This window comes from Panthera tigris, chromosome E3 (assembly GCF_018350195.1).
Source record: "Panthera tigris isolate Pti1 chromosome E3, P.tigris_Pti1_mat1.1, whole genome shotgun sequence".
Lineage (NCBI taxonomy): Eukaryota > Metazoa > Chordata > Mammalia > Carnivora > Felidae > Panthera > Panthera tigris.
Window position 1 is genome coordinate 15,253,328 of NC_056675.1, and position 21,527 is coordinate 15,274,854.

Sequence of the window (21,527 nt, forward strand, 5' to 3'; positions counted from 1 at the left end):
ACTCAAGTGAATCAAGGTTTTAAATAAAACCTGATCCTTGGGGTGCCTGGGTGGCTTGGTCGGTTAAGCGTCCGACTTCGGCTCGGGTCATGATCTCACGGTCCGTGAGTTCGAGCCCCACGTTGGGCTCTGTGCTGGCAGCTCGGAGCCTGGAGCCTGTTTCGGATTCTGTGTCTCCCTCTCTCTCTCTGCCCCTCCCCTGTTCATGCTCAGTCTCTCTCTGTCTCAAAAATAAATAAACATTAAGTAAGTAAATAAATAAATAAATAAATAAATAAAACCTGATCCTTGACTCAACTCCACGTTGCCAAAACAACTCCGCATTAAGCATACAATTTCCTTTTCATAAAAAATATCATTAATTTTAATCCTCTCATGACCAGAAGAGTAGAAGGGCAGATTTAACCTGAACTGCAAAACTAACCTGAAACTCAGAATAACTGAGCACTGGCTAGGCCCTAACTGCTGGATGTCACGTGAAGCAGGTCTAAATTCTGGTCCTACCAGTAAGCTGCTTTGTGTCCTTGGTCAAGCCACTCAACCTCTTTATTCCCATTCCCTGATCTACACGTGGGGATTTTGCGCACACACACACACACACACACACACACACACACACAGAGCTTTTGTAAGAATTCACTGAAATACCTAGTGCAGTACCAGGCCCAGCACAGAAGCATTCAAAAAAATGTTAGCTGCAAATATTTTTATTACAATAATAATTATTTATTTTTTGAATTGCAACAGAAATTCAATCTTTCAGGTATCTTAATTAAAATGGTAATTCCACTCAATTCAACATATATTTATTGATCACCTACTATGTGCCAAATAATGTTCGAGGCAAGTTTTCTATAGTAAACTGTTTTATAAATAATTTCTCTATTTAGAGAAAACCCTCTGCCTTTGTGAAGCTTATATTCTTGGGAGAGACACAGAATAAACATTAAACATAATAAATCTGTGAATTCTATACCAGTGTGGTCCAAGAAAAGGTTCTGAGATGATGGAAACGTTCTGTCTATTCAATCCAATAGAGCAGCCACCAGCCACATGTCTCTTGAGCATTTAAAATGTGGTGTGGTGTCACTGATGAACTAAATTTTTTATTTTATTTAATTTTCACTAATTAAAATGTAAAGGGCCACATGTGGCTAAGGGCTACCACATAGGACATGCGTATCTTTAGTACATTAGAAAGTGATAAGCATATGGAACAGAAAAGGTACAGCCAGGTAAAGAAAACTGGGGATCCAAAGAGGTAGCCCGTCTCGTACAAAGGGCGGTGAGAAGAAGCTCACTGAAAAGGTGAGATCTGACTTGAAGGAGATGAGGGAGGGGGCCCAGAGAAGAAAGAGGGAAAGGGCACTCCAGGCAGCAGACAGCAGAGCAAAGGCCCCAGGGTGGGAGCATGCTGACATGTCCAGGGAATCTGAGAAACATGGGTAGTCACTGCAGGGTTTTGAGAAAAGTGGCATAACCTCAATCTCCCTCTAAACAGAACCCCCTGGGTGCTATGCTGAGAACAAAGGGGCAAAGAGACAGGCTCATCTGGCCAGAGGCTATTGTATAATCTAAGATGGTGGCTTCCAAGGCTGCGGTGACAGCGGAGGCTGCGGGAAGAGATCTTGAAGATCTAATCAACAGGACTTTCTAATGGATTGGATGCAGGATATGAGACAAAGAGAGGTGTCAATGATTTCTACAAAGCTTTTGGCCAGAGTGACAGAGCGCCACCAAAGGAGACAAACAAAAAGCCTTGGGGGTAACAGGTATTGCAGGGAGGGAATAACCTGTGTTCAATTTCAGACTGGTAAGGTTTGAAATTTATGTTACATGTGTGAATGAGTGTCCAACATTCAAGTTTGGATTTTGGAGGAACTGGGTAGAAACAAACATTTTGGTAAACATATGGTATTTCCATTCCTGGCCTGAACAAGACTGCCAGGGCAGTGAGTGTAGACAGAGAAGAGAACTGAGTGCTAGGACGCTTGCGTATCTAGAGAAAGCAAGAGGGGTCGGCAGAGGACACGACCAAGGAGCAGCTGGGGAAGGAGGAAGATGTAAAAGCAAAGGAACCAGCTGTCATCTTCTCTGAGAGCCTGAACTAAAAACATCAACTTGCCCATTTACACAATGACAACAACAAAAACTAAGACAGAAAAAAAGCCCTGTGGATAAATCTTCTAAGAGTAATGATTCCGGGATTTAAAACTTATCCTAATTTTCTCAAAAGTAAGGTATTGAGAAGACATAAAATCGTGGTTCTCTCCTTCATAAAAGCACATTTCTATTTCGTGCTCACTGCCAGAGGCTATTATAGTGATCTTTCCTGAAACAAGGCCCTTAGGGACACAATTTCCCGCCTGCCTTCACTGTCCTCAAGGAAATAGGTCAGAAAAGAAGACATCCTCTAAATTTCTAATGGAAAGAAGCTTTGGAGCAGGAAAATAGTCCAGGGAACAGCAGATGCTACATTTCAGTAACACTACTATACAGATACTTCCCACGGGGTCTCCTTCCCCCCACCCCACACACACACACATACACACTATTCTCATGTTTCCCTTAACCTTAGCCCCTTCACTACTACAATGTGCTTTGTCGTTCTGATTCCCCACCCCCACCCCCGTTAGCAAGTTTCTGACATTTCTCTTATCCTGAACAGCTTCCTGATCCCGGACCATCACTACAGCCATCAGATTAACTACAAAGCATACCTTCTCTCACGCAAAGATGCCAAAGCAGAAACTTAAGATGCCAGAAGTGTTATCCTCATGTCATAGCAATAAAACCAAGTAACACAAAAAGAAACATGATACATTGCTTAGCACAGAGTATTTATGCCTATTTTAAAGTGTGGGTCAATCAGAAAACATTCTCTTCTTTCTTCTCGTAACAATATAGCTCCTGGCCAAGATCTTCCTAAGAAACCCCCCCAACCCCGCCCCGCTTGAACGTCACAGATAACTTTGCTGTTGTCACTTCCACTGCGAGGTTTCTGATAAACAACCTTGAGAAAACAATTAGCAGGTGATGCTGTTCCTCACCGCCCCCACGTTTCTTCTGGATGTGTACTTTAACATACCTCATTTGTGAAAACCATCAGTTGGAGACCCTTTATTTCTTTGGCATTACTTCAGTTTTAAACTACAGATGAAAAATATCTGGGAACAAATAATGTCTTTTCCATCTTTGCACCTTCAGGACTGAGGACGTTCCTGACAAAGAGTGTGCACTCATCCAACTGCTGAACTGTTGGGAAACTGAACGAAGAAAACCTCCACCCCACTCTCCGGGAACTATTTCTCCTGCCACGGTAGTATTTAGAGGGGGACAGGCAGCATTCTGAAAAGATGCTGAGCTGCACTGAAATTCTGACCCACTTGTAATCAATATAAACTTAATTTTGCATGTGTATAAAGGGAAAGCTAATGAAGGTCATGAAAAGAAAGATATTTTAATGATTCAATTAAAAAACTGAAAAGACAATGATTGCCCTCGGAACTGAGAACAGAAGCACAAAAGGGAAGCATTTAAAAACTCAGAATATCTTCAAAATCTGTTCAAGGCTGGCCACTCAGCTAAAGCTTGACACCCCGAGGGAATAAGCAACCACACAGCAAGTCTCATCCTCCACAAAAATAAAATCATAAAATGACTGAACCAGACCCATGGGAGAAGGCAGGTATTCACCATGGGCTAGAAAAGCATACTAAAAAACAAAGGATTCCAAGCCGGAAAAAGGGAAATGATTAATGAGTTAAGAGTAAACCTTATCTAAATACAGGATGCAGTCAGGATATGCAGGATATAACCAACTAAGAATGGCTTTAATTCTTTGAAAATTGTCTTTAAATGTTCCTAAAGCATTTCTGTTTAAGCCTGAAATGTGTATTCCCACAGATACAGCATTATTAAAATGAAGATTAAGTTACCATTCAAACTCCCCAAACACCAAATTAATCTGCAATATACTTAAAACTACAGTACTAATAAATCTATTTCAATGTTACCTAATTAAATACAAAATTTTTTCCTATAGTAAAATGTAACCCAAATTCCAACTAAGGAAACCGCTAATACCCTAATTCCTTTGGTTTCTTATTTTGTTTTGCTCTTTGCAAGCCACAAGGGGGCACAGGGTAATAGCACCGGCGCTCCAACAGGGAAACTCTAATCTGGGTTTGGAAGAAAAGAAAGGGGAACTTTCCTGAAGGGCCTCGGAAAGTGAGTAATTACATCACGCGGGGTAAGCCATCTCTCCAGACCAATCCCTACTGAGGAGTGCAGATTTGGGGAAGAGAGACAACAGACTCCACCAGGGGCTAAGATGAAATCTAGAGTTATGTATCTGCATCTGTAGAGTCCAAACTCAGGGCCCACGTCACGACCGCACCCGGGTACGGGGTTCAGAAGCGGTAGTGTGACTTGTGTGAACCTCACCATCCTTTCTCTGAGGCTCACTATTCAGAAAGGAAGGGGACCGGTTTTATTTACACCCTCTCCCCTAGGGATGAATGAAAACTAGAACACAGAGATTTCACTCACTGCAGGAGGAATTCGGCTTCATAAAAAAAGAAAACTTTAGACTATAACCACTGAGTGAAGTTATAAATTAAAATCTCACTGCCTGATGAATGTCTACAATAAAATAAACAACCGCGAATTTGAATGGTTTAGATTACTTGCTGCTGAGAGCCAAGAAAAGAGAAAACATACCCAATATTCTGAAACACTAAAATTCCATTATTTTGCCCAAGTTCTGTGATTTTTTTAAAAGAATACAATTAACATGTTTGTCTGTCGAGGGCTACAGACCACCAGCCGTTTTCTAGAAGAGCTCTGGATTCTCACAAAGTATGTATTTGATCCTTTAACGTTTAGGGCTTTCCCCCCACCCCCTTTTATAATACTATAGTATCAGAGCCAGGTGTACGGTAATTATTGTAGCAATAAGGGCCACCTGAGTGGCTCAGTTGGTTCGATGAACGACTCTTGCTTTCGGCTCAGGTCATGATCTGACGGTTCACGAGTTTGAGCTCCACAACGGGCTCTGCACTGACAGTGCTGAGCCTGCTTAGGATTCTCTCCCTCTCTCTCTCTCTGCCCCTACCCTGTGCATGCTCTCTCTCAAAAATAAAAATAAACTTCAAAAAAATTTTTTTTCATTATTATAGCAGTAAGACAGATTTTCAGAGAAGCCAATGTCTTAGTTAAGCTTGGAATGAAATAAAAAGCATCAACAAAGAGTTACCACAATCCTAAAACTGGTGATGAAGAGAGCTCTCGCTCTTTGTGACAACATAAAATTTAACAAATGAGACCTCCTTTATGCTCATGTGTCAGCCTTTCTACACCCACCCCACCTTCAAATATAAATCCATTTTCTACTGCTACTACTACTTTACTTTTTTTTTTTTTTTCAACGTTTATTTATTTTTGGGACAGAGAGAGACAGAGCATGAACGGGGGAGGGACAGAGAGAGAGGGAGACACAGAATCGGAAACAGGCTCCAGGCTCTGAGCCATCAGCCCAGAGCCTGACGCGGGGCTCGAACTCACGGACCGTGAGATCGTGACCTGGCTGAAGTCGGACGCTTAACCGACTGCGCCACCCAGGCGCCCCACTGCTACTACTACTTTAAAGAAAAACTGCTTTGGCGCCCTGAACAGTGTCAGTGTACAAACGTCAACCAGCTCCAATCTGAAAACCTTTGTAGAAAATTTATTTTTGATTATGTGAATAGCTGTTCTGCTGTCGTGGTAACATAGGTACCATCCCTTCCCCCGTAGGCATTGAAACCCCTATTCAGGACTCACTGGTCCACAGATACGGTCTATTCTCTCTCTGCAATCCATTCTCTATCTTCCCCCTACAAGATAATATACATTTTTTAAAACTCTTGTTTCTTACCCCCATGGGAATGTGAAGACAAGCCAATTTGAGATGCCTACTGATTACAGGATATGCAGGTAAGTACAAGGTAACTGATCAGATACACCGGCCTACACAGGACGAGCCCTTCCGACCAGCAAGGCAGACAATAAAGAACATGTGCTCTCTGAGTTCACCTAACATGTTATTAACATGAATAAAGTCAGCCTTATGATTTATTCATTACTTATTTCCATTTAAAGTGAATTTGCAAAAATGTTCCTGTCAGAAAAATTACTATCAAAACTCAAATTGTCATCCTGCATCAAGGACATCTCAGAATGAAAGAATGAATGCCTCGTCCTTAGGGCTGCTTCCTCCCCACACAAACTGCCTGGGACACAGCTCACTCAGGGAGATTGCCAGATGTCTGGGAAACACGTCCTCACGGTCATCGTCCCATTACTGAAAGGTACAATTGGCTCTTTAGGCACTAAAATAAAGCTTACTAGAATCGAAAGATAAATTACTGGCATGTGTCAGCTTCTGATGTTATGATCTGTGATGATTAGTTTTATCTGTCAACTTGGCTGAACCACAGTGCCCAGATATTTGGTCAAATATTATTCTGGATGTTTCTGTGAAGCTGTCTTTTGGATGAGATTAACATTGAAATCAGTGGACTTTGTATAAGAGCAGATTGCCCTCTAGAAGGTGGATGATCCTCATCCAGTCAGTTGAAGGCTTTAATAGAACAGAAACTGACTCTGCCCAAGCAAGAAAGGATTCTGCCAGCAGACTGCCTTTGAATTTGAACCGCAATTTTCCCCGAGTCTCCAGCCTGCTGGTTTACCCCAAACCTACACAATCAGGTGAGCCTGTTCCCCAAATCAATCTCTCATTCTCAATCGCTGCACACACAACCATACACACACACACACACACACACACACACACGATCCTGGTGACTGTTTCTCTGGAGAACTCTGACTAATACATGATCCAAAAGAAAACAAGACTTCACCTTGAAATTTTTTAAGAAGGCATATGGTTTGTTTGGAGATCAATAATCAATATTCATTAAATCAACGACTGTTATTGGTCCGATACCAGATGTGAAGACTTAGTTCTTCACCAGCTTCATTTAATTTTCCTAAACACTGATAAAAGACATTGCTTTATCCAAACAAGGGAAAGTAATTTGTTAAAAAAAATAAATAAAAAGTGCTTGAGACTAAAGCCAAGATGCAAATTTAAGTATTTATGAGCATCTTTGCAGATGTACAAAAATAAGTCAGTACATACACCGACACCCGCAAACACACATGGGTCCACTCTGCATAGAAAAGTCATAAAAAATAAAATAAAGGCATAATCATTGACTGTTTATCCTTAATAAATTACTATTGATCTTAATCATGATTTGCATTACTTTTCTCAATTTCTCATACGAAAATAAGAACAGTAATAAGTACTGATGTATAATAAGCAATACATTTGGTCTTTGGCCCTGGTTCCTGGAAGAAAGCTCCTAAAACCCTTGGGATTTCCTGACGGAAAGTAGCGGCTCTTGTCTTTCATCAGGAGCCCCTTTGAGCACACCTGAGTTTACACTAATGAGGTGACTTAGGGCCCTTAAATAGCCTCAGGACAGGGCTGGTCACCGGAGAGCCCAAGTGATTAGAGGGCTGGAATTTTCAACCACACCACAGACCTCTTGGGAGGGGAAAGGGGGCAGGGTATGAAGCTCTAGAAAAACTCGTGAACAACAAGAGCTGATGAGCTTCCAGGTTAGTGAGTGCATCCAAGTGCCAGGGCGATGATGCGCTCCAGTTCTACTCGGACAGAAGCTCCAGTGCTTAGGAGGTTTGCGGACTTTGCCTTATGTCACCTCTTCCTCTAGCTGTCCGTCTGAATCCTCTAAAATACCCTTTACAATAAACTGGTAAATGGAAGTGAATGTTTCTGAGTTCTGTGAGCCACCCCAATAAATTAATCAAATCCAAAGAGCAGGGAGTGGGAACCTCCAATTTACTGCCAGTCAGAAGCACAGGTAACAACCAGGACTTGAGATTGGGGTCTGATGTGGGGCAGTCTTACAGGACCGAACCCTGACCCTGAAGGGCCTGATGCGACCTCCAGACAGTGTTAGAACCAAATTAAATTTATAGGACACCCAGTCAGTGTCTACTGAGAACTGAAGAATTGCTTGGTGTGCTAAAAAAGAAAACAGCACTTATTAGAAGTACTGTAATATAATCTCAAGGAGCAGTGACCTGACACAACAAGTTTCTTCACATAAAAGAAAAGAATCGCCTGATCTTCAAAATGCTTATTACTGGGGTTTAGAAAGACTCCCACACATGAAGCTAGCACCACAAGAGGGTCTTTATCAACACCTTGGTTAAAATTCATTTTTTATTACTGCACAGCAAAGGAAAGGACAGGACAGGAGGACTTGTAAGTGGTAGGTGGAGACAAGCACGTAGATTTAACAGGGAACCTAACAAATTTCAGTTCAGTATATGCAGCTATCACCTCACCAAGCCAACACTTTGCGAGTCCACCACCTCTGTCACAGCACTGGGCCTCGAGAAGCGGTCCCCAGCTCGACAGCACTGACACCACCTGGAAAGCTGCAGAAACGCACATGCCTGGGCCCCACCTCACATCTACTGAACAATCTCTGGAAAAGGAAACCAGGAGTTTGTGTTTTAACAAGACTTCTAGACGATTCCGATGTACACTAAAGCCTGAGAACCAGAAACATCCAGTAAAATCATATACCTTTAAGTATGAAACAGAACTGAAGCAGGAAATTCAGAAACTGGGGGGCAGAATTTTTACATCACTATGGATCAGGTGGAGGGAATTTTTATTAATAGTATCCCTCCTTTTTTATAAGGCATTTATATAACTAATACTATATCACTGATATTATTTAAGATTTTTCCAATGACCTCAACTTTTCAATCCATTCTGAGGCTGCTTTGTGCTTACTGAGACAGAACAATATCAAAAGTGTTCAGGGTGGGTGATAATACACTCCCAGGCAAAACTTACAGGCCTCGTGCATCATATTTGCAATTGCTAAGCTCTGAATTACGTTTTTTTAGTTCTTCCATCATATGGGATGTAAGAGTTGTCAGTAAAAACGAAAAAAGCCAAAATGTATACACAGTATTTCTATAAAGTTTTCACTTCCCCGTATGAAAATTTGCCAGTGGGATCAAAGTCCTGTGAAAGAGGCAATTGGGCTGCCAATTTAATTCGCACTAATTAGCATTCCTTTGTAAAAGGTAGATAAATACCTTTAAACTGCTTAATCATGCTCTGATGGTTTTCAATGGCTTCCTTTAAGATCATTTCAGGCTGGTCCATCTTCCACCGCCATTCAGTGCCCACTGGGTTGGTGTGGTGCCTGAGAACGAGAGGCAAAAGTTCTAAAGGACTCTCTGTAATAACACCTCAGTCATCTACTATGCCATAGTCCATAAAATCACAAAATTAGAGTTGGTTTCCCCCTAGGAGCTCAGCTATTTATAGCAGTGTTTTCCAGCTTATTCTAAGTCATGACATCTAGCAGAGAGGGTGAGATGGCAGAGAAGTGCCTAGCTAAGACTGAGGATTTAATCAGAACAATACGAAATGTGCAACCTTTTCTCCCAACCACCCACCACCAGGTTAACAGGCATCCATTAACGACCGATAGAATATTGCTGGAAGAGTTGCACAATCACAGTGACTGACCCTCCCTGAGAGGCAACACAGTGGAAACACCTACAGCTTAGGATGGATCAGACATTAAGAAAAAACCTGTCGGGGCGCCTGGGTGGCTCAGTCGGTTGAACGTCCGACTGCAGCTCAGGTCGTGATCTCATGGTTCGTGGGTTCAAGCCCCACATCGGGCTCTGCACTGACAGCACGGAGCCTGCTTTAGATTCTGTCTCCCTCTCTCTGCCCCTCCCCCACAGGTCTTCCCTCTCTCTCCCTCTTCTCAAAAATAAACATTAAAAAATATAAAGGAAAAAAACCTGTCAAACCAGCCCCCATGCTACACACAAGGATCGCCTTGAGGAATTTTAAACCTGTGGTACACTGAAGGGAAGCACAGAAACAGTGAATCTCAACTCAAGCCCAACTCCTGACTAGATTAACCTAAACTCCAAAAAGTAAAGGCCTAGCAGAAAGGAAAGGTGTACTGATTTTCAAACACACAAAAAAATTCACCTCATCTCTTAAGTACTACATAAGAAGTCCAACTTTAAACAAAAACAAAACAGAAAAAAAAAAAAAGAATACAAAAAACAAGAAAACAACACATTCCCCATAGACAAAGCAATTGGCTGAACCAAACTCTTGACCCAAGTGGTGAAACTATTTGACAGGGAATTTTAAAAAACTATGATTAATATGTTAAAAGCCCTAATAGAAAAGGTGGGCGATATGCAAGATCAGATGGGTAAATTCAGCAGAGAGATGGAAATTATAACACAACCACCAAAGAGAAATGCTAAATATGAAAAACAGGCCTTCGACCAGTTCAGCAGTAACTTGTAACAGCTGAGGAGAGAGTAAAAAAACTTGGAGACCAATGCAAATAAGCCACCTAAAACACAAAGTTTTCTTTTTTAAGTGGAAAAAAAAAAAAAAAGGGACACAGCATCTGAGAGCTGTGGGACAACACAATACCTCCAAAATACACATACTTGGAATCCCGGAAGGAAAACAGAGATAACAAAGCAGAAGAAATAGTAGAAAAATGAACACTAACAATTTTTCACAGGTAGTGAAAAACAACCACAGATCCAAGCAGCTCTCAGAACAACCAGGATGTATTTATTTTATTTATTTATTTATTTTGAGAGAGAGAGAGAGAGAGAGAGAGAGAGAGCACGCACGCATGAGCAGGGGAGGGGCAGAGAGAGAGAGGGAGAGGGAGAATCCCAAACAGGCTCTGCCCTATCGTTGCAGAGCCCTCTCGCAGACCTCAAACTCATGAACCCAGAGATCATGACCTGGACCAAACCAAGGGTGTGATGCTTAACCAATTGAGCCACCCAGGCATCCCCAGGATATTAAAAAAAAAAAAAAAAAAAAAAAAAAAAAAAAAAGACAGCCTAAAAAGACACATAACCTAAGAACAAAAGATTAAAAATTACATCTGACAACTCATCAGAAAACAAAAGCCAGCTGAAATTATAATGACACCTGAGAAGCATGCTTAAAAAAAAAGGAAACAAAACTCATCGACCAGAATTCTAAACTCAGAGTATCTTTCAGAAATGGAAAATAAAGGCTTTTGCACACAAAATCTGAGAGACTTCCTTGTCAGAAAACCTACATCACAAGGTATGTTAAAGGGAATTGTTTACACTAAAGAAACATATACTAGATAGAAACCTGAAACTATACAAAGAAATAATGAGCACTGGAAAGGGGGGGAAAGGGGAAAATCGTATTTACCTTTTTACCTTTAACTGCTCTAAAAATAACTGACAGTGTAAGTAAAAAAGAATAGCAATGTACTATGCGTTTACGACTTATGTAAAACTTACTATGCCAACAATAGCAAAGGGTAGTAAAGAGGAATAGGGAATATACTGTTGTCAAATCCTTACACTACATATGAAGGGGTATATTACTTGATGGTAGACTCTGATTAATTAAAGATGTACATTGTAACCCTTAAGGAAATCTCTAAAATATTTTTAAAATACATAAATAATAAGCCAAGATTAAACATAAAATCATTTGGGGCGCCTGGGTGGCTCAGTCAGTTAAGCGTCCGACTTCAGCTCAGGTCATGATCTCACAGTCTGTGGGTTCGAGCCCCGCATCGGGCTCTGTGCTGACAGCTCAGAGCCTGGAGCCTGCTTCCGATTCTGTGTCTCCCTCTCTCTCTGCCCCTCCCCTGCTCATGCTCTGTCTCTCTCTGTCGCAAAAATAAATAAAAACATTAAAAAAAAGTTTTTTTTAACATAAAATCATTTAAAATGCTCAATTAACATGACAGCAGGTAGAAAAATAAAAAACAGAATAGATAACAGCAAGATGTAGATTTTAATCAAACCATACCAATAGTCACTTTCAATATAAATGGTTTAAAGCATCAGTGAAGAGAGATTATCAGATGAGTCTATATGAGGCCACTGCACTGATGGTGTGCACCCTGCTTAGGATTCTCTCTCTCCCTCTGCTCCTCCCCTGCTTGCTTTCTCTCTCTCTCTCTAAATAAACATTTTTTTTAAAAAAAGGAAAAGAAAAATTATATGAAGCCAGAATTACTCTAATACAACAACAACAAAAAAACAGATTAAGACATTACAAGGAAACTACAGACCAATACCCTCCATGAACAGAGACACAGAAACCTAAAAAAAACAAAACAAACAAACAAAAACCCTGAGCAAATCAAACTCAGCAACACATAAAAAGGATAATGTGTCACAACCAAGTACCGTTTATCCCAGAAACACAGACTGGTTCAATATGCAAAAATCAATCACTTTAGTTCACCAATTTCCTTTTTTTTTTTTTTTTTAGTAGGCTTCATGTCCAGCATGGAGCCCAACACAAGGCTTGAACTCACAACCCTGAGATCAAGACCTGAGCTGAGATCAAGAGTCAGACACATGGGGCACCCGGGTGGCTCAGGAGGTTAAACGTCCGTCCGACTCTTGCTTTCGGCTCAGGTCATGATCTCGCGGTTTCATGAATTCAAGCCCCATGTCAGGCTCCGTGCTGACAGTGGGGAGCTTGCTTGGGGTTCTCTCTCTCTCTCCCTCTCTCTCTGACCCTCCCACACTCGTGCTGTCTCTCTCTCTCTCTCTCTCTCTCTCTCTCTCTCTCTCTCTCAAAATAAATGCATAAATTAAAAAAAAACAAAAACAGTTGAACACTTAACCAACTGAGTCACCCAGGCACCCCTCTGATTCACCATTTTAACAAAGTGAAGAAAAAATGATTATCTGAATAAAATGCAACATCCATTAATGACAAAAACTCTCAGCAAACTAAAAATAAAAAACAGAATCTCTTTAATCTCATGAAGGGGATCCAAAAAAACCCTCATAGCTAACATCAAACTTAACAGTAAAAGAATGAATGCTTTCCTCTTAAGATCTGAAACACTGTAAAAATATCCTTTCTGACCACTCCTATATAGCATGTAAATCCTAGTAGTGAAATGAAGCCAGAATAAGGAGTAAACTCTCTCTTCACAAATGACATGTTTGTCTACATAAAACTTCAAAAGAATCTACAAAAAATATCCTGGAACTAATGAGAACTAGTAAGAGAGCCTAGCAAGTGCATAAGATGCATGGTCAATATACAAAAATCAACTGTCTTTATTATATACTAGAATGTGTGGTATTGGCCAAAGAAAGACACATAGATCAAAGGGACAAATGAATCCAGAAATATACCCAACTTATATTATTGTGAACTGATCTTTTTATAAAGGTGCAAAGGCAATTTAAGGGAGAAAGGATAATCCTTTCAATAAATGTTGCTACAACAGTTGGATATCCAAAAGCCAAAACAAAAAACAAAACAAACAAACAAACAAAAAAAAACACAATTTCCATGCATACCTTGAACATCATCAGTAATAAGACAAACTGATAGCATATACCTTCTGGTAGGACTGATATACTGAGAACACATTGCTTCACACAAAAATATACATAATTTCATTCTCATTATGAAAATAAACCAAATACAAATTGAGGAACCTTCTACAAAATACTTGACCAGGATTTTTCAAAAGTGTTAAAGCCATAAAAACAAGGAGAACTAAGAAACGGTCACAGACTGGAAAAGACTAAGGACACATAACAACTAAATGCAATGTGGGATGCTGGACCGGACCCTGGAATAGAAAAAGAGCAGTAATGGAAAAACTGGCAAAATCTCAACAGTCTCCAGTTTAATTAATAGTGTTACATATATTTTAATTAGCAAGAAATGTGAATTTCTTGCTTGTGATAACTGTCCCATGTCCCATGTTAAGATATTAACACTACAGGAAGGTAAATGAACGGACACCAGAACTTTCCAAACAACCTTTGCAACCTGCCACATAAGAAACAGTTTTCCTTCCTTAAAACACGAAACGTTGGAAACACAGGGAAAGAAGCATCATATTCACATGCTGAAGTATAAATTGATATGATCTGGGTCTAAAATACATAGTAAAAATCCGAAAACATTTTATACAGCAGAGTACTCATTACAACACAACCAGCTATAATAGCAAAAACAAAAACAAAAAACCTATCTTGATGAGCACCGAGTAATGTACAGAATTATTGAATCATATTGTACACGTTCAACTAATATAACACTGTATATTAATTATACTTCAATTTTAAAAAAGAAAAAATTATATTTGCAAAAATTAAACCCATCTTGACCACGATCTCTTGTTTTTCAATGCTGGACTCAGTGTTTTAATATATTGTTTAGGATTTTACACCCATACTAATGAATGAAACTGCACCGCAATATTTGTTTTTAATGCTGTTCTCTGGGTCGCTATCAAGGTTACGCTAGTGTTTTGTTTTGTTTTTTAATTTTCTTTAACGTTTATTTTATTTTTTGAGAGACAGAGCACTAGCGGGGGAGGGGCAGAGAGAGAGGAAGACGCCAAATCTGAAGCAGGCTCCAGGCTCTGAGCTGTCAGCACACAGCCTGACAGCAGCGCTCAAACCCATAAACCGTGAGTTCAAGACCTAAGCCAAAGTCAGACACTTAACCGACTGAGCCACCCAGACACTCCAGTTACACTGGTTTCTTCAAATTAGTCTATGAGTGTTCCCTTTTTCTTTGCTTTCTGGAGAATTTCTTTTCCTTGAGTATTTGCTTAGAACTTACTTATAAAACCATCTAGGTCTGGTTTCTTTTTGATACGGTTTGTAACTACCGATTACATTACTCTACAGTGATTACAGAACTGCTCAGAATGACATTCTTCCTGAATTACTTTTGAAAATCTAAATTTACAAGGAATTTAGAAATTGGGAACCGGCCAGTGATTTCCAGGGACTAGGAATGTGGAGGGCAAGGGAGTAGGGGTAGCAAGAAGGAGCCTTTTGGTGATGGAAAAAGTCTGTATTTTGATTGTGGTGATGGACACACAATTCAAAAATATGATAGAATTGTATAGGAATACATACATACGTACTCCCACCGCACAAATGCGTGCATTTAAAACTGATGAAATCTGAATAAACTCTGTAGATTTTTTTAAATAAATAAATAAATTTACAAGGAATTTGATTATTTTTCAAATTTTCAAATATTAATACTTTACTGTCTACTGTCTTCAATCTTTGCAGCATCAATAATTATTTATCCTCTTTCATTAGTTAATAGTATTTATTCCCTCTCTCCTTTTTTGATCTCACAAATATCATTAAACTTCTACCAATTTCAATTGCATTTGATTGATAACATCCCCACACACCACACTACCTAATCAAGTCTTTAAGATTTTGTTCTTGAAATTTATTTGCTATTTATCTTCTACCAGAGCAAAAAGAGCACATCAAAAAATTTACGGGAACAGCTCAAGTTCATTTGCCTTAAACCAAACTACAAAGCACATTCAGGCTGAAAAAAAACACAAAAAAACAAAAAACCCAAAACACAACAGAGTGACCAGATAACCTAAGAAATAGACAAAGATATTTACAAACTATATATCAGATAAGGGTCAATAACCAAAATATATATGGAATTCCATTAATTCAATAGCAAATAATAATAATAATTCAATTTTAAAGTGGACAGAGGACTTGTAACTCAATTTTTAAATGGGCAGAGGACTTGACATTTCTCCAAAGAAGACATACAAACGACCGACAGGTATATTAAAAAATTCTCAACATTACTAATCATTAGGGAAATGCAAATCAAAATCACAATAAGATATCACCTCATACCCATGACTATGGCCACTATCAGACAAAAAATAAAGTAAAATAAAATAACACATGTTGGCAAGCATATGGAGAAATCAGAACCTTATGCACTATTAGAAAAGCAAAATGGGCTCGTGAGTTCGAGCCCCGCGTCGGGCTCTGTGCTGACAGCCCAGAGCCTGGAGCCTGTTTCAGATTCTGTGTCTCCCTCTTCTCTCTGTCCCAACCCACTTGCATTCTGTCTCTGTCTCTCTCAAAAATAAATAAACATTAAAAAAATTAAAAAAAAAAAAAGAAGAAGAAAAGCAAAATGGTATAGCCACTATGGAAAGCAGTATGGAAGTTATAAAAATAATTAAGAAGAGAACTACCATTTGATAAGAATCCCACTTCTGTGTATTTTTCCAAAAGAATGAAAAACAGAATCTCAAACAGATATACCCACTCCCACGTTTACTGCAGCATTATTAGCCACGATGTGTGAATAAAGAAAATGTGGTATACACATACAATGGAATATCATTCAGCCTTAAAAAAGAAGAAAATGCTGCCATATGTGACAAAGTGGACTAACCTGGGAGACATCATGCTAAAATGAAATAGACTGTCTACAGAAGGACAAATACTGCACGATATCACTTATATAGGGTCTATAAAATAGTCACACACACAGAGGCAGAGAGTAGAATGGTGTTGCCAGGGGCTAAAGGAGGGGGAAATTGGGAATTGCTATTTAACAAATATAAAGCTTCAGTTACATAAAACTATTAAGTTCTAGAGAACCTTTCATTTCGATGAACAATACTGTATTGTACTCTTAAAATTTTGTTAAGAGAGCAGATCTCATGTTAGGTATTCTTACCACAGTAGTAATAAAAATAACAACAACAACAACAACATTACTTTGGAGCAAAATTAAATTACAATCCTACTAAATATGGGGAATGAGGAAATTTTGTGGAAGAGACACACCTTAGTCACTACTTTAAAGACAAAGGCCCTTTGAACATGTTTCTCTCTTGCTTTCCAAACAATGATTTAATTTAACAGATTAAAATCTGGTTCTAAATCTATATGCGCTTTGATATGAAAAGATCTCTATAAAGTAGGAACAAAAAAAGCAAGATGCAGAACACTGTAAAGCAGTCTGCCACTTGTGTGTGTGCGTGTGTGTGTGTGTTTACAAAGACACACACACACACACACACACACACACACACACACACACACAATATCTATTAGCACCTGTGCAGAATATCTCTGAAAACCCAACTGACTGAAAGACAAGGATGAAAAAAGGATTTTCACAGTATAACCTTTTATGCATTTTGAATTTTCACTATATGCAAGGATGACCTTTCAAAATACATTTAAAATATATTTTAAAGACTCGTGTTTACCATTCAAGCAAAACTTTCTTAAAAGCTTTATTCAAATATAATTCACCTACCATAAAATTCCATTTAAAGTGTACAACCCAATGGCATTCAGTATGTATGTTCATAGAGTTGGGCATCCATCACCACAAAGCAATGTTAGAACATTTTTGTCAACCCCCAAAAGAAACCCTGCTCCACTTCGCTATCACTCTTCAATCCACACAACCCCCCAGGCCCTAAGCAACCATTGATCTACTTTCTGTGTCTACAGGTTCCTCTATCCTGGGGCATTTCATAGAAATAAATGATACGATTATACCATATGTTTTTTTGTGATTGGCTTCTTTCACTTAGTGTTGTTTTCAAGGTTCATCAATTTGTACTATGTATCACTATCTCATTTCTTTTTGTTTCCAAATAATATTCCATTGGTGGATATTTTGTTTACCCATGCATCAGCTGATGAGCATTTCGTTTATTTCCAATTGGGGAATATTATTACCTTTTCATGTGTTATTTGTATATCTTCTCTGAAGGAGTCTGTTCAGATCCTTTGCCCATTTTTGTAATCAGGTTATTTGTTCAAGGCAGATACAACTTTTTTTAAAAAAATTTTTTAACGTATTATTATTTATTTATTCAGAGACAGAGAAAGACAGAGCACAAGCAGGGGAGGGGCAGAGAGAGGGGGAGACATGGAATCCAAACAGGCTCTAGGCTCCGGGCTGTCAGCACGGAGCCTGACGTGGGGCTCAAACCTATGAACACGAGGATCATGACCTGAGCCAAAGTCGGATGCTCAACCGACTGAGCCACCCAGGCGCCCCAAGACAGATATAACTCTTAACTTGACATCTCAAAGTAAAAATTTTCACTTACACAGGCAGAAACGGGAGACAAACAATGGTAAGTCTGGGCTATCTACACACATAACACTCAACAACTCTTTCTGAAAATGAGCAGAGTAATATTTTATCTATCTAAAGCCATCTGCTACCCATATTATCCAAATGAAGTTAGAGAAACTCATTTAGGAAAACTCACATCTGCACATCATGTTGCAGTTTGAAGTACTTTCATATGCACCATCTCCCTCAAGCAATTAAGCCTCATAGCAACCTTGTAAGGAAGGTATTACTGTTATTTTACAGTTAAGAAAACTGAGGCTCAGAGGCTGTTTTTAAGAACCTGTAAAATGAAACAAAAATAAACAAAATGCTCACATAAGCATTTAAATCAATTTTTGTAGGCCTTTTCTAACATATGTACTAAATTATTTATAACGGAACCAGATGGTGGATTCTAATCTTAAAAGTCAGTGTATTAGTACTTCTTTATCAGAAGCCACAGTACAGGAAACCTCTCCATTTACTTTTATCTTTCTAACATCTCACTAATGAATTTGTTAAGTATATTGTTTGCTTTTTTAAAAACTGGGTAAATGTATTGCCTCAGAAACTAAAGAACTGCATTACTGGCTATAAACAGGTAATACAAGTAAGGGGTATTACCCACGAAATCCTCTTTTGAATCTTGACCTTCAAAAACAACAACGACAGGGGCGCCTGGGTGGCTCAGTCGGTTAAGCGTCCGACTTCAGCTCAGGTCACGATCTCCCGGTCCGTGAGTTCGAGCCCCGCGTCGGGCTCTGGGCTGATGGCTCAGAGCCTGGAGCCTGCTTCCGATTCTGTGTCTCCCTCTCTCTCTGCCCCTCCCCTGTTCATGCTCTATCTCTCTCTGTCTCAAAAATAAATAAACGTTTAAAAAAAAAAATTTTTTAAAAAACAACGACAGACACACACACACACACACACACACACACACAACTACTTATGTCAAGAATTTTAGGAAGAGAGAAGAGACTATAAAATGTGTAGCAATGAGAACTAGGACACAAAGCACTTGATTCTCTCCTCTACAAGCTAAGTATTAGGTGATCCAAATATTTCAGTTCACATAATCATATGACTTTTGTTTTGCAAATATTCATCCTATAATATTTTAAGACTTGGAAGCGCATACTCTATCACTAAACAGGAGATGTAATGAGGCACCCAGGCGGCTCAGTTGGTTGAGCATCTGACTCTTGGTTTCAGCTCAGGTCATGATCCTAGGATCGTGGGATCAAGCCCCACGTTGGGCTCTGCGCTGAGCATGGAGCCTGCTTAAGATTCTCTCTCCCTCTCCCTCTGCCCCTCTCCCCTTCTTGTGTTCTCTCTCTAAAATAAAGATAGATAGATTAATTAATTAAATTAAATAAAAAGGAGGTGTGACGTATCATTTTATTGCAATGCCACCACATTTTAGCAATCTCCTTGACTGAAATAGGAGCCGCGGATCTAGACTACACACAGGACTCCTCAACCTCAGCACGACTGACATCTTGGACACGGTAATTCTTTGTTGTACAGGTTTGTCCTGTCCTGTGCAATACAGGATGTTTAGGAGCATCTCTGACCTCTGCCCAAAAGACACCAGAAGTACCTCCCTCGATAAGAATGATACAAAATGTTTCTAGACATTGTCAAATGGCCCAGGTTCTGCCCTGCCCCCCCCCCACAAGTGAAAAGCAGCAATTTGGCTCCAGCTGAGAATCACTGATTTAACAAGATGTCCAAAGAGATACATTTCAGTTGTTGTTGTTGTTTTCCACTATATCCCTGGATAACTAGACAAGGGAATACATGTACTTCCTTCAATAGGAGATGATGAGAATTTAATGAGATGATGATATTATGGGTGTATTCTTTCTTAAAAGATATTATTTTTTGTATTAACCTTCAACTGAGAGTGCTCGCTTCAGCAGCACATATAGTAACCTTCAACTGAGATATGTACAGACAGAACAATATGATGGCTGGGATTTGCATCAAAATAGTAAGGATAAATGGATAAATAGTAAGATAAATGGAACGCGACTGGCTTTGTGTTAATAAAATGCACACAAAAAATCTTATTATACTATTTACCTATATTCAAAAAACTCTGTAATCAAAGTTAAAAAAAAAAAAAAAAAAAAAAAGAACTCTGCACAGATCTCAGGAGATAAACAATCTGCTGCTGACTGCACCAAAGTAAGAAAACAACACGTGGCTGACTGCCTGTAAAGAAACGCTGGGAGACAGGGTCCTGGGTGAGTCAAAGCACTGAAAAGCACTCACATACACCAGGGAATAAAAGAAGCCTGAACCACACCGAGGATACAATGCATTCTAGGAAAAGCCCTGAAAAGACACTAAACTTTCACCTACATCTGATTTTCAGGCTCAGCACATGCAGGCAGTGAAGGCAAAGACAGAGTTGTCAATAAACAGCCTGGCCAAGCTTTGAAGGAATGCCCCAACACAGAATCTATCTACAAAGACTGGGGGGGGGGGGGGGGGGGGGGGGGGGTATTCCTCTTTTTTTCTTTGACTCCATGTGCTCAAGGAAATCTCTGTCAACACATTTCCTGGCCACTAAAACAAAGGCTTCACAGACAATACACAACATAGAATAAAGTCTGTATAAAAATAGTCTAGAAACTCACTAAACAAACAACTAAAACCCAGAGCAAGCAACAAAAACCTGAAGAATGGGAAGAATCTGATTTTCAGAGTTAGCACATCATAATATCCAAAATGTCAGTTGTCAATAAAACATTACAAAGCATACAAAGAAACAAGAAAAGTATGGACCACTCACAGGAGAAATTAACAAAAACTCTCCTTAAAGAAGCACAAACATTACACTTACTAGAAAAAGACTAAGTCACCTGTCTTAAACATGCTCAAAGAGCTAAAGGAAACCATGGTCAAAGAGCTGAAGAAAACCAGGAGAAAGATCTCAACAGATGCTGACAATAAATTAAGAAATACAAATGATAAAAAGAAACCAAAAAGAAGTTCTAGAACTGAAAAGTATAACAAATAAAAAATTCAGCAGAGGGCTGTGACAGCAGATTGAACAGGCTTTGAGAAGAAAGAATCAGTAAATTTGAAGATATGTCAATTATCCAATCTGAGGAACTGGAAAAAAAAAAGTATGAAGAAAAGTGCACGCAGCCTTACAAGACCTGTGGGACAACCATCAAGAATACCAACATACAAGGCGCCTGGGTGGCTTAGTCAGTTAGGCATCCAACTTCTGCTCAGGTCATGACCTCACTGTTTATGGGTTTGAGCCCCGCATTGGGCTCTGTGCTGACAGCTCAGAGCCTGGAGCCTCCTTTGGATTCTGTGTCTCCCTCTCTCTCTGCCCCTCCCCTGCTTATTCTCTGTCTCTGCCTCTCTCTCTCTCTCTCTCTAATAAATAATAAACATTAAAAAAAAAAAAAAAAAACAAGAATACCAACATATGTTT

At 39.4% G+C, this 21,527-nt stretch overlaps 1 protein-coding gene across 5 annotated transcripts in view; it reads right to left on the minus strand.

Annotated features, from left to right (window-relative positions):
* The window catches only part of LOC102960991 (S-adenosyl-L-methionine-dependent tRNA 4-demethylwyosine synthase TYW1), a 212,100-nt gene that overhangs the window by 102,580 nt on the left and 87,993 nt on the right, over positions 1–21,527 (minus strand). For all 5 annotated transcript variants that reach the window (XR_006212294.1, XR_006212293.1, XR_006212292.1 and 2 more), the window contains one exon: positions 9,190–9,299. Coding sequence is in view for 2 of the 5 variants with exons in the window: in XM_042971084.1 (XP_042827018.1) it covers positions 9,190–9,299 (110 nt within the window). In the remaining 3 variants the exon portion in view is untranslated. The remainder of the gene's footprint in view (positions 1–9,189; positions 9,300–21,527) is intronic.